Genomic DNA, 12,833 nt, shown 5'->3' on the forward strand with positions numbered 1-12,833 from the left:
TTTCTTCCTAGTAGCTGGTACAGTGCTGTGTTTTGGATTTAGGATGAGAATAATGTTGATAACACACTGATGTTTTAGTTGTTGCTAAGTAGTGCTTACACTAGTCAAGGACTTTTCAGCTTCTCATGCCCTGCCAGCGAGAAGCTGGGCGGGGGCACAGCCAGCATGGTTGACCCAAACTGGCCAAAGGGCTATTCCATACCATGTGACGTCATGCTCAGTATATAAAGTGGGGGGAGTTGGCCGGGGGTGGTGACCGCTGCTTGGGAGCTGGGTGGGCATTGGTTGGCAAGTGGTGAGCAAATGTATTGTGCATTACTTATTTTGTATATTCTGTTGTTGTTGTTATTTTATTTTATTTTCCCTTCCTTTTCTGTCCTATTAAACTGTCTTTGTCTCAACCCATGAATTTTACTTTCTTTTCCTGATTTTCTCCCCCATCCCACTGGTGGGGGACAGTGAGTGAATGGTTGTGTGGTGTTTAGCTGCCTGCCGGGTTAGACCACAACAAAAATTCCTCCAGCTATGGACTGCAGCAAACTGCCTTCTGAAAAAGAGTTACTGGATTTCTAAACCAGGTACTCAGGAACTTTAAAAATCCTGAAGGCATTTTCTTCCATACAATGCATTTTTGGTACAAAATATTTAATTCAGAATTTAACTTACGATATGTTTTTTTAAAATCTCAGTAAGTTAGAGTCCTAAATATTAGGATGTTCAAATTTGTATTAAAAATGCATGATTAAGTCTCTAGGCTTCTCAGAAGAGACTTTTTTTTTTTTGAGACTTGCACATTTCTCCATTTAGTTCAAGAGGAAAATTGTTTCTCCCACCTAGAAATACTGTAGATTACTTAGAGTTTAAAAAGAAATAACTATTTATTTTACCTTAATTTAGTAAAGGTCAGCTTGTTTATTCAGCTGTTAAAATGACTAAATATATTGATTAATAATTTCTGTTCAAGTTTTCAGAACTATCAAGTTTGTAATGTTAAAGTTTTGGCAGGGAGGCTGAAGTGGCAAATAGCTTTTTGTTCTGCTTCCAGCTTCATAATCATGACTTTCTACTTCCTCAATCTAGTAGTCATTAAAAATACAAGTTATGTTGTTTATAACTAAATGCTGAGGATACAGTACTTCTTGTGTGATATCAGAAATCTATCTTTGTTTTTCCTGCTCTTGTGTTTGCATTTCAAGGATATGCATATCTTTTTTTTTTCTCTCTTCAGATGATTCTGCAGAATTCAATTTGGTGAACAATGCTTTGCTCAGTATATTTAAGATGGATGCTAAAGGTAAAGGACACATTTTTCTATAAATGTCTTTTATTAATACTTCCCAGTCTCTAGTAGGATGAGAACAGGACTCAATTTTGTATCTTCTTAGTACAATGCAACAGTTAGACACACACACACACTCTCATTGTTTGGTTTTACGAACAATACTGAACTTTTCAATAATTGTGGATCTGAATTATACAGACCAATAAAAGAATGTGGATTCTTATGTCAAGGTACGTGAAAATTGTGGTTTTTCTTAAAAGTTAGTATAGCAGTTATTATAAAATGTGTCATGGAGTCTTACAGGAGGAAAGTTCTTTTTTCTGCATAGGAAGTTCAGCTCTTAACTTCTAAAATAATTTGCATTACCTGATTTATTCTCAATTCAGGGACTTTGGGAGGCTTATTCAGTCAAATTCTTCAGGGAGAGGATATTGTGAGAGAGAGAGCCATCAAGTTCCTCTCTACAAAACTGAAAACCCTACCTGATGAGGTGATGACAAAGGAGGTAGAAGAGTTCATATTGACTGAATCAAAGAAGGTGAGTGTCTTATTTCAGTACAAACTTAAGTATTATTAAACCATCCCGTATCACTGGCATTGCTTTGGAGGTCTGTTTGTTTAAGCCACATGCAGAGTTAAGCATTGTACAAATGGTCTTCTAGTTATCCTATTCTACTACAATCCAAACTTTGCAGAATTTTTTTGTGAGAATGTTAAAATAATGCTAGGCTCTTCTCATTTTGTAAGAGCAACTTTTACTAGAATCACAGAATCATTCACGTTGGAAAGGGACTTTGGGAGATCAATCTCCTCAGCAAATCATGCTCAGATGAATTCAGATCAGATTTCTCAGTGCTTTGTCCAGTTGGGTTTTGAAAATCTCTAAGGATGGAGATTTCCCATACTGTCTGGGCAACCAGCTCCAATGTTTAATCATTCTCAACGTGATTTTATTTTATTTTTTCTTTATCCAGTTGGAACCTCCCATTTCAGTTTTTTATTCATTGTCGCATTCTCCCCCTGTCACCTCAGTAAAGAACCTGGCTACTACTCTTGGTGACTTGCTCTTAAGTATTGGAAAATTAGTGTTAGGTTGCCTCACCCCCTTATGACTTTTCTTCCTTTAGGCTGAAAAAGCCCAGTTTCCTTAGGTTCTCCTCACAGGTCATGTGCCATAGAGACCAATCACCTTGTTGGCTGGGCTTTCTGAAGCTTATCAACAGCTTCCTCATACAGGAGGGCCTGACACTAGGTGCAGTATTCCAGATTTGGTCTAATGAGGGCATAGCAAAGGAGAATCCTCGATCCCTTTGCTTCCCTCAGTCTACTGGCTATGCTCTTGTCACAGCCCAGGACACTGTTCATCTCCCAAGGAATGCTGCTGACATGTTTAGCCTGCTGTCCCCCAGAACCCTCAGGGTCTTTTCAGCAGAGCAGTTCCCCAGCCAGTCCGTCCCCAACATGTGCTGATGCAGGGAAGTTAGTTCATCCCAGGTGCAGGACTTTGCATTTGTCTTTGTTGAATTTCCTGAGATTCTTGTGTATTCCCCAAGCTGAGAAAGATAAAAGAAGTATTAAAACAATCAATAATGAGTAGATATTCATTTAACGTTTATTCTGCCTGAAGCATACAATTTTATTAGATAAGAAATTTGTTCTTAAGGTTAGAGTTCAAGAAAAATAATGTTTCCTATGCACAACTTGATGGCAGTTACTTTAATTTGGAGGTGCGTACAATTATACTGTATGTTTTCATGTGTTCTTTAAACTTGTGTTTTTAAATAACTAGAAGCTAAATTTAAATGCTAAATACTTGCATACTTTACCTTTTCAAATCAAGTAGGTTTGACTTGGAGGTTTGCAAATTACCACCACAGAAATACGTTTTCTGGTGTTCTATTAAGGTGCTGGAAGATGTGACAGGCGAGGAATTTGTTCTGTTCATGAAAATATTGTCTGGATTAAAAAGCTTACAGACAGTAAGTGGGAGGCAACAACTAGTGGAGCTGGTAGCCGAACAAGCTGACCTGGAACAAACATTCAATCCATCTGATCCAGATTGTGTGGACAGACTTCTACAGTGTACTCGACAGGCAGTGCCACTCTTCTCAGTATGTATTTATTTGCTTTGCATGAGGAATATTGTGGGAAGTTAATGGCTGTGGCTTCTCTTTGGTGTTCTCAATGATTATGTTAGAATGACAGCGTATTGGTACTTCTCCATCTTCAGCTTCTAATGTATTAAAATGTTGAAAACATCTTTAAAGCCTCTGAATACAAAAAGCTTTTGTGTTGTTCTCTGCTCTTCAACATTTTCTTTCGAATTTAAGATGTTACAGTGAATTATGACAAGATTCTCACATTGGGCTCATACATGTATGAGTTTGATTATTTCAAGTCTAGTGCCAGGCAATTGCAGCACTTAAAGGCCTATTCTTGGGTTATAGGCAATCTTTTCAGCCCCTGTTGCAGACAGCCTCTGAGTTTAAGCTACCTGGAAGGGTCTCTGCATTTCAGGAGTTAGAGGGAAGTTTAATAAAGCTTTAAGGTATAGCTGTGTGGTAGGCATTTATAAGGGTGGCAGAGCGATGGGGGAAAAAACACTTAACTCCTTCAAACTCAAAGGGTAGCCTGAATAACGTGCGGTGTTTTTTGCAGAAAAATGTTCATTCCACAAAATTTGTTACTTACTTCTGTGAGCATGTTCTGCCAAACCTCAGTTCTTTGACTACTCCAGTGGAGGGTCTTGATATCCAGTTAGAGGTAAGCCAAAGCTAAAATGTCTTTCAAATCGTAAAAAATAAGCATCTTAGATGAAGAAAGCTATTTTAAAAAATGCGAACTCCTTTCTTAAGTGGTTTTCAGTTCTTGGCTTGGAGGAAAACTAGCTACACTAGAAAAAAACGTTTGCTGTATTGAGGCATGACTGAGCATTGCCTTTTAAGGCATATGTCATTTGTCCCGAGCTTTTGAGGCAAGTCTAGAATAAGTAGATCGGTGTAATCATTTTTATGTTACTGTCAGGTTTTTTTTAAGCACATAGCATTTACTGAAATGGTTGTTCCATGACTTGTGCTAATTAAGACACTCCCTTAGGAGGCTAAATGTCTGTAATTTTGCTTACGTTAATCAGTGCTGCAGCTTCAGTTAGATCTCTGTGAATCTCACTTTGAAGGTGAGCTGTGCTGCAGATGTGGGAGATGAAGTTTTGTTTACTTGTTGACTAATGATGCATGTTGGGATTAGACACACAAACCTGTCTTTCTGTTTGAGGACATGAAAAACAGACTAGGCATGTTCCTCCTTGTGTTCTTTCCTGATGTCTGGGAGGGGTTTAATTGTAATAGCTGACCTCTACTGTGCCAGCCATAATGATGTGATAATCGTTTTTAGGTTGAAAGTTAAGCCTTTTTACTTTTCAGTTAACACACAAAAACCTGGCTATCCTTATGTGTAGGTTTTGAAGCTTCTTGCTGAAATGAGTTCATTTTGTGGCGATATGGAAAAGCTTGAATCAAATTTGAAGAAGCTGTTCGATAAATTACTGGTAAGACTAATTCAGTTTTTACTCATGTAAAACACTTTTTAGAAAAAGTTTTCATCAAAACAAGTTATTTTTATCTATTAATCTATTTATCCTTTTTCTAAAGTGGCTGTTTCAAAGATAGCTCTGTCCGTGATGCAAGGTCAAACATAATTTTGCAATTCAAAGCCTTTGTAGATACAGAGAGCTGTTACCTGCATAATGGTTTTAATCCAGTAAACTCATGTGGTTTTTTTTCTTTTTAAATTTTATAGTCATGAGAGACTCATGTTGATCTCATTAAAGGCTATATCTGACAATTTTATGTAAATTCAGCACTGTTTCAGAAGCATCAGTGCAGTGCATTGTTGCTTCCTCTGGTAGCAGCACTACCATAATATTTCCTCTGAGTCAGAGGTGTCAAGTCACATAAGTGTAGGCAAACCACCTGCACCAGGACTTCATGCAGCGGTTCATCACGTGAGTATGGGGATGGGGGATACTTCTTTAATTGTCAGCATAAATAAACCCTCCAGTTCAAACACTGCAAAAGAACAGTCAGTCTGCGTAAATACATCCCATGCATTTGTTTTTCCTTTCTGTTCATTAGGAGTATATGCCCCTTCCTCCAGAGGAAGCAGAGAATGGGGAAAACGCTGGCAATGAAGAGCCCAAGTTGCAATTCAGTTATGTGGAGTGTTTATTGTATAGCTTCCATCAGCTGGGTCGTAAACTTCCAGACTTCCTCACAGCCAAGCTGAATGCAGAGAAATTGAAAGACTTTAAAATCAGGTAACCATTTAGGGGCAAGTGTTGGAGTTCTGTTAGAAAGTGTGATTATTGTCTGGATACTAAAGAAGCACAAATCAGATGGATAGAAGACTTATTTTGAGCATTATTCTTAAAGGGGAAAAAAATGAGATTACAGCTTCACTTTGCTTATGCTTTTATGGGAATATGTAAAATTCATTAACTTTTTTATTTTTTAGGCTACAGTATTTTGCTCGAGGGTTGCAGGTGTATATTCGACAGCTTCGTCTAGCACTTCAGGGAAAAACAGGAGAAGCCTTGAAAACAGAGGAGGTAAATATTGTTCAGGAATTCTGATTTTTCTAATTAAGCCTACTGAAATAACCATTGGCACACATTAATGGGCTGCAGTCTGTTGTAAGCATGCAGATAGGTTAAGGGAATAATACTGCTAACATCTATCGCAACTGCATCTTACCTGATGCTGCATTTTGCAAGCTAAGATGATCTTCTAGTTTCTACTGTTAGCTGTTCTCTGCATCCACATGTATTTGGCTTAATTGTGCTCTGCATTTTGTTTTGAAGAGGAAATTTTCATATATTGGGGGGAAAAAAGTGGGGAATACACTGAACATTAAAAGCAATTAGTTAGTGTAAAACTGCAAGAAGCCTAAAAATAGTTGTAATGAAAACTCAGAAGTGTACACACCTTTCACTATTACTATTGCTATAGCAATTCACTAGGAAGAGCAGTGAGTTTAATGTTACGACTTCATCAAATGCAGTTGGCATAACTTAAAGCTACTAGAATAGGTGTTCAGTGGTGTTTCTTTTTTCACAGAACAAGATTAAAGTGGTTGCCTTGAAAATAACCAATAACATTAATGTTTTAATCAAGGTAAGTCCTCACGTTATGAAGGGGTAAATTCACACAGTAGAGTAATCTATGCAGAAAAAAGGAATAGATTTGAAATAAGTTGTATTGTGTTATTAAGTTAGTCAGTGTTAGCCAGTTCAGGGTTGCTGCTCACTTTACTGTTTCTGAAGAGACATGGATCTGCTGTTTATGCAAGCTGCTTAGCCTTTGCTGCTGCTGGGATAGGGTGTTGAGGCCCTTTTTTGCAGCACTAGTTGCCCGCAGGAGCAGAAGACCTTGCTTTAGGGGTCTCTGGATTCTGGCCGAGCCTTTTTCTTTGTCATTTCCCTTTCCTGCAGTGGCAGGGAGGGGTAAGGAATAGTTTGAAGAGGTGCAAGGAGATGTAAAGGAGGGAGGAGGCAAAACAAGCTGCTGTACAGAACCTTTTTCTCCAAAGAGTCTAGGAGAGATGGGCTGCAGAAAGAGACTTCCATCCAGAGCCCTTGAAAGCATTCTGATGTCTTCTAACCACCTTTTCCTCTCTTCCCTCACTTCCCATCCCTCACCCTCAATCACCACGATTAAACCAAAAACTTTGCACGCAGTATTGAGAAGCCTATCTTTTACCATCATAGGGATATCGGATGTCTCCCTGCAGGAGCCATTGTAGTTCATTATAAGATGCTTGATGTGCATAGGGAGAGCAAGAAAGCATATTATGTTAGTATAAGTCTATTCTGTTAATATAAATCTCATTTGAATTTCCTGGTAAAGTGTATGGGCTAAGGTAGTTAGCTACTGCCACCTTCTCCCTCTGCCATGGGACTGCAAAAAGGACTTAAAATTTTTGGAAAGAAACTGTTACTCTGGAGTCTCAGTAGGTAGCTAAAACTTTGAAGTGCGATCGACATGAATTTAACTGTAGAATAAACTGTCCGATTTCGCATCCATAGGATCTCTTCCACATTCCTCCTTCTTATAAAAGTACAGTGACACTGTCCTGGAAACCAGTACAGAAGGCAGATGCAAGGTAAGAGTTTTTCGTAAAAAAAGAAAACAGTGGTGTTAATTTTTGCTGTTTACAAAATAAAGATTGCAAGCTGTGTATACATAATATACACAGCACATGAGCTGAAAGTTCTACAATCAAAAATAACACCCATCCTGGAAGGAATTAAGGCTGTGGAGTGATAATCTTAGTCTTGCTTTAGGGATACAATAGACCGAATCAACTGGAGACTAGCTTACTTCCTCTTTTGAAGTATTATTCAGGGCATCTTCATTAGCTGCTGCTAGCTTCCAGTGATAAAGCTTTGAGGCTGAACTGCTATTCCTGTACTTGTCACCCCTGTGGTGACAATGTTCTGTTTTTGTTTTCTTCTGTCAGTCAAAAAAGAGCAAGTGAAGATACAACCTCAAGTTCACCCCCAAAGAAAGCTTCGGCAGGACCAAAAAGGGATGCCAGGCAAATATATAATCCTCCCAGTGGAAAATACAGCAGTAACCTGGGTAGCTTTTCGTACGGTAAGAACTTTGTCTAGTGACAGTTGTGCCTTGGGGCGGGGGGGACAAACAAATTAAGCCAACTTACTATCACATTTTTGGAAGATCAAATTGTACTGTCACCAATTTTTGTGTGTAATGGTCTCTTTCTAGCTGTTGATCTATTACAGTGTTTGAGTGTTACCAGCCTATAAACTGTATGTCATTTGCAAGTTAGTTTTAGCAGTGTTTTAATACATAGAGTTAGTAATTGAACTATTGTGTTCTCTATTATGACACACAGCACTCGCACCCTAAATTTCCCATTGGACAGACCAGGTTCTGCAAGTGGCAGAGCTGGGCCACCTCCTGTCATAGGACTGGACCTGTGCTGAATTCCTATTACAGCCACTGCTGATGTTGCAGACCTGATCCAGAACTTCTGGGAATTGCCAGGTTCACTGTGCATTCACACAGTTATGTCCTCATGTTCCCAGTCAGAGTGATTCTGTCTCTCTGCAAGTCATATTTCTGGGCAAAACGTGAGAGCGGTTGGTTGCGGACTGGATGAATAGGCCCAATGATGGCAGCAACCCATTGTTGTCCTCCCTACAGGGGAGGGCATTGGTCCTACTTCTTTCTGTCAAGTAAGCAGCCTGCTATGACAAATTATCACCCATGCCCGTAGGTTGAAAAACTGGTATAAAGCACCGTCTTACATATCAAACAAAGAGAAAAGATAAAATCTTCTGCAAATTTCTTACTGCAGACTTCAGGTGATGCACCTGTGTCTTTAAGATAAGCTTGTAGTCCTACGGTTCTAAAAATCCGGATGTTTTCAACCAAAAATGTTTTATTGCTTGCTACTGTTTCTTGTTGGTGAGATGCTTAGGCCTCTGATCAGCTTTTGATTTCTGTACTCTTTAAAATAAGCACACAGTTCTCTTTGTAGATTAATATGATCTGTATTTTAAGACTGTACCTGAAGAGAAAGCATGGAAGGGGAATGAGAGTTTGATATATTTTCAAACAAATCCAAAGAAACTTTAACAAAATATTTTGTGGGTTTTTTTGCTGTGATCAGATTTGTTCTTATCAAAGGGAAAGGAAAAATTTTCTACAGTATACAAATAGTTTGTGTGATATCAGTCTATGTCTAAGGTATTTAACTGGATATAGTTAAGATACCAGCCCAGCAAAAAAACTTACATATGCTGGTGATAACGTTAAGGCTAGAAAAGGACAGAGACTGACAAAGCTGTGGGTTTCAATCATTTTATAAAATCACTAGGAGCAAGTCAGACAAACACCTCGAGACCAACATGGTGTTACTGGACAGAAGGATGAGCTAGGTAGCCTAATGAAGTTCTTTACCGACCAGTTTTCAATTCCGTGATAATGGATTGGCCCAAATATACTTCTAAAATGATGGGACGGTTATGTATCATCGTATTAGTATGCAGAAAGACTACATTTAGTTTAGAGAGGCTAGTTCTCCTGACCCCGTTTTACAATTAGTGGGGTTGTCCATCAAAGCATAACTCTGAAATCTCATGGTGTATAAGTAGGATTAGCCTCAGAGACTTAAGTCAGCCTCGAATACCTCCAGTTATTGCTATTTAATTTTAATCTGTATACAGCATAAAACTTGTATGAAAAGTTTTGACTTTTATTTCAGAGCAAAGAGGTGGTTTCCGGGGTGGACGAGGAAGAGGCTGGGGAGGACGTGGCAATCGTAGCCGAGGAAGAATCTACTAAGTAGACCGCTAAATCTTCCATGCCCCTGAAGGGCTAAAGTGAAAGTGCTACTCAGCAAGTTTGCTTGGAGTATTGTTTCCTTCAAGGACTGCCTTCCACTAAGACTGACTTAAATGTTCTTTATACCTTTGTATGTATGATCTACTTTTCTAACGGACTACAACTTGTCCATAGTGAAACTACAACTGTATTTTTGGATGCTTACAGTCAGCAGTTTTGGGTTCTTATTTTTGAAGTGTCTTCAGGATTTATTCAAAATTGGAAAAGAGCATAGATGTTTTATCAAAAGCTACATCTTGACAGTTTGTATATTAACCTAAAAATCAGCTACTGCATAACTGAAACTATATAATTGAGTTTATGTATTAAGTAATGGACAGGAAAGGCATGACAACAGAGATACATGTCAGATAAGCTTAGCAGCTGAAGTAATACTTTCCTCATCTGTAACCATATTTTGCAATATGTGGAGAAGAGTACCATTGTTAAATTTGCTTTGATTTACTTTTTTAAATGGAATTGAATGAGATACATGCTGTTTTTTTTAAAGTTTGCAACATGGATGGAAATATATTTTGCTTGCAGCATGAAGCAGTCCTTTTACTTAGAGATGTGGAGAATGTGGTGTTTTTTGGTTTGCACATCTTACTCTTCTCCGTGCATTGTAATGCAAAAGTGATGTTTTGCTAATGAATTTTTAATGTTTAATATGAATATGTGCATATAGTTATGCCGTGAAATTTCAGTAAATGAACAGGAAAAACAAAACAATAAATGACTAGAATTATTCCAGGAATGGGTAAAGACTGATGCAGTGATTAAGCTTCATAGGCTGGAGCTGGACCGTAGCTGTACCTGGCTCTTTTCTATGTTTTGCAGATTTCTGGATTAGTTGGCACTTGAGGGTTGTTTTTTTTTTGTTTGTTTTGTGGTTTTTTGGGTTTTTTGGGTTTTTTTACCAATACAGTTGCATTTAAAAATATATAAATAAAATTGTATTTTGGGTAACATTGAAAAAATTTCAGCTATGTAGTTCAATTCAGGTGGAAAAGTTAACAATTCCATGCTATTTTTTTTTTTTCCATAGCAACTTGGGATTCTTATTTACTGGTGTACACCCAGAAAATACAATGTAAGAGCACAATGCTTTTTTTTTATTCTCACCACTCAAAATTTTTACTTCTCAGGTCATTCAACATTGTAAAGGAATTAGCAGATAGTAAAAAGAAGTTGGGACAGAGAAAAAGAATTTTAATAAGTGTTCCAGGGCGTGTTGATGTAAAATAGCTTAGGCTTTAGAAGAATGAAGGTTATTTCTTATCCTCCTTTTTTTTGTCCGGCCATTTGATATCCACAGACACAGACAAATGCCTCAAAGTGATGTTTCGCCACCTAATTCCATTTGTATTTGCTTGTGAATCTGACTCAGGTGTCTTCATTAACACTCTTTGCTATTTGCTACTACAATCAGAAGGCCAGAATACCGAAACTACGTCAAAGTTAGAGACATTGTCGATGCTAAATTAGAAGTCTATTTTTGCTTAACTCTGGAGCAGTAGGCAGCAAACTTTCAACATTCCAGGACATGTGAGCTACTTTGTATTTCTGATTACATGCCAGCTGCTAAACTCAGATTTGTCACTAAAACCAACAAACTTGGCAAAGAGCTTTCAAGGACAAATTCATGAGATCAAAATGTCACTCTGAAAATAGGCAAGAGATGGGTAATAAGCTTCCGGGGGGGGGGGGCGCGTGGGCGTGGAATAGGCATTTTGCACTTGTGGCTATAATTTGTGTTTTGAGGGGATTTAAAAATGTAATCTCAAAGCCTAAACATAGCTTGTATTTAGATTAATAACTAGGTACTAGCAGCTTATTTTCTCCTTGAATTTTAAGTGAGTTTTCTTTACGGGACTCCTGGTTTTTCAGAGGTGATGTGCAAAGTTCTTGTGGCCTCAAAAGTAGTTAGATTTTTTTTTCCCCCCCCAGTTCCATATTTAATTTTAATGCAGTGAGTTCTTGTGGAGACACCTGTTTACCATCTTGTTGAATTGTAAATGTTCCCTTACGCTTTTGGAATAAATTCATTTTGTAATTTTGTTTGGCTCATTGTTTCACAGTTACTCTGCAACATTTTGTGTTGGCTTAGTAGGAGGGTACTGTGGTACCTTTTTGTTTCAGTGACTTACTCCTTAGATTGCTATAGATGTATTGAGCTGTTTGCCACTAAGGAATAGATCTTAGCAAGACTGCATTAGCTGTTTCAACTTTTAAGTAATTGAACTTTTAAATGCAAAATTTTGGATAGGAATTTAAATATTCAGCAAAAGCTGCATGTCATACATATTATTTGAGAATTATGTGAAAAGGAGTCATTCATTGTCTTATTTGACCTCCTAGATGTTGACAGTGCAATAAAATTTGTTGGTGTCTTATGATAGAGCAAGAGTGCCTCGGAGTAGCGGCCTGGTTTTTTTGGTGAAATCTGTAATATGCCTGACGTGAAAACTGGCAGCAATAAGGAACTATTATACTTCTGGGAATGTGTTCTCTATCCTGAGAGACACTAAATCCCTTGCATTAGTTTAACCACTATGACACCATTTGTAAACTTCTTTTTTTCTTGTTTCTACTTAATGGGTTTGACTTACAGGCAAATTTTACTGTTTAACAGGCTCTAGGAAGCAGAACTGTTTGCAGCTTGTTTGCGAACTTAGAAAGGTCAAACAGACCAAAGTTTGAATTTGGCAGTTTTTAGATCTCACTCAAGACTGGGGCAACAGGCTGCCGCTGCTGGGTTGATATTTACCGTTGACTGGAAGAGGAAAGGGAAGGTTCAGATTTTTCTCTGTAACTGAAAAGCATTAGAAGGACAGAGGAGCGATGTGTGTTTCAGAGCTACCTTCAACCGGCTCTTCAGTGAACTGGCATTACCTGTGGATAGCTGCAGGTACGGTTGGGTTTGATTTGGGCAGAAAGCCGTTTCCTCGAGCTGTCACGGCAAACGTTTCAACGTGCACTAGACAGAAATTAGTTTTTTTCTAAATGAAAGCGTTCAGCGCGGCGCCACGCATTTAAAGTCAGCCTTGAGCTCTGGACAGCGACTCTGCCGTTACCGGTGGCTGCTTGAAGTGCAAAAGGCTGCGTTAACCGGCTGGCTTAGATGTGCGCGGAGCAGTCGA

General features: G+C 38.4%; 1 protein-coding gene across 1 annotated transcript in view; it reads left to right on the top strand.

Annotated features, from left to right (window-relative positions):
- API5 (apoptosis inhibitor 5) overlaps window positions 1-11,750 on the top strand; it is a 25,350-nt gene extending 13,600 nt beyond the window's left edge. The window contains exons 5-15 of the mRNA XM_009329735.1: window positions 1,229-1,294; window positions 1,669-1,820; window positions 3,187-3,393; window positions 3,941-4,045; window positions 4,740-4,829; window positions 5,416-5,597; window positions 5,795-5,888; window positions 6,397-6,453; window positions 7,365-7,441; window positions 7,799-7,935; window positions 9,572-11,750. Coding sequence (XP_009328010.1) covers window positions 1,229-1,294; window positions 1,669-1,820; window positions 3,187-3,393; window positions 3,941-4,045; window positions 4,740-4,829; window positions 5,416-5,597; window positions 5,795-5,888; window positions 6,397-6,453; window positions 7,365-7,441; window positions 7,799-7,935; window positions 9,572-9,651 — 1,247 coding nt within the window. The 3' untranslated portion in view covers window positions 9,652-11,750. The remainder of the gene's footprint in view (window positions 1-1,228; window positions 1,295-1,668; window positions 1,821-3,186; window positions 3,394-3,940; window positions 4,046-4,739; window positions 4,830-5,415; window positions 5,598-5,794; window positions 5,889-6,396; window positions 6,454-7,364; window positions 7,442-7,798; window positions 7,936-9,571) is intronic.
- Window positions 11,751-12,833: the final 1,083 nt, after the last annotated feature.

The sequence above is a fragment of the Pygoscelis adeliae genome, unplaced genomic scaffold (assembly GCF_000699105.1).
Source record: "Pygoscelis adeliae isolate BGI_AS28 unplaced genomic scaffold, ASM69910v1 Scaffold117, whole genome shotgun sequence".
Lineage (NCBI taxonomy): Eukaryota > Metazoa > Chordata > Aves > Sphenisciformes > Spheniscidae > Pygoscelis > Pygoscelis adeliae.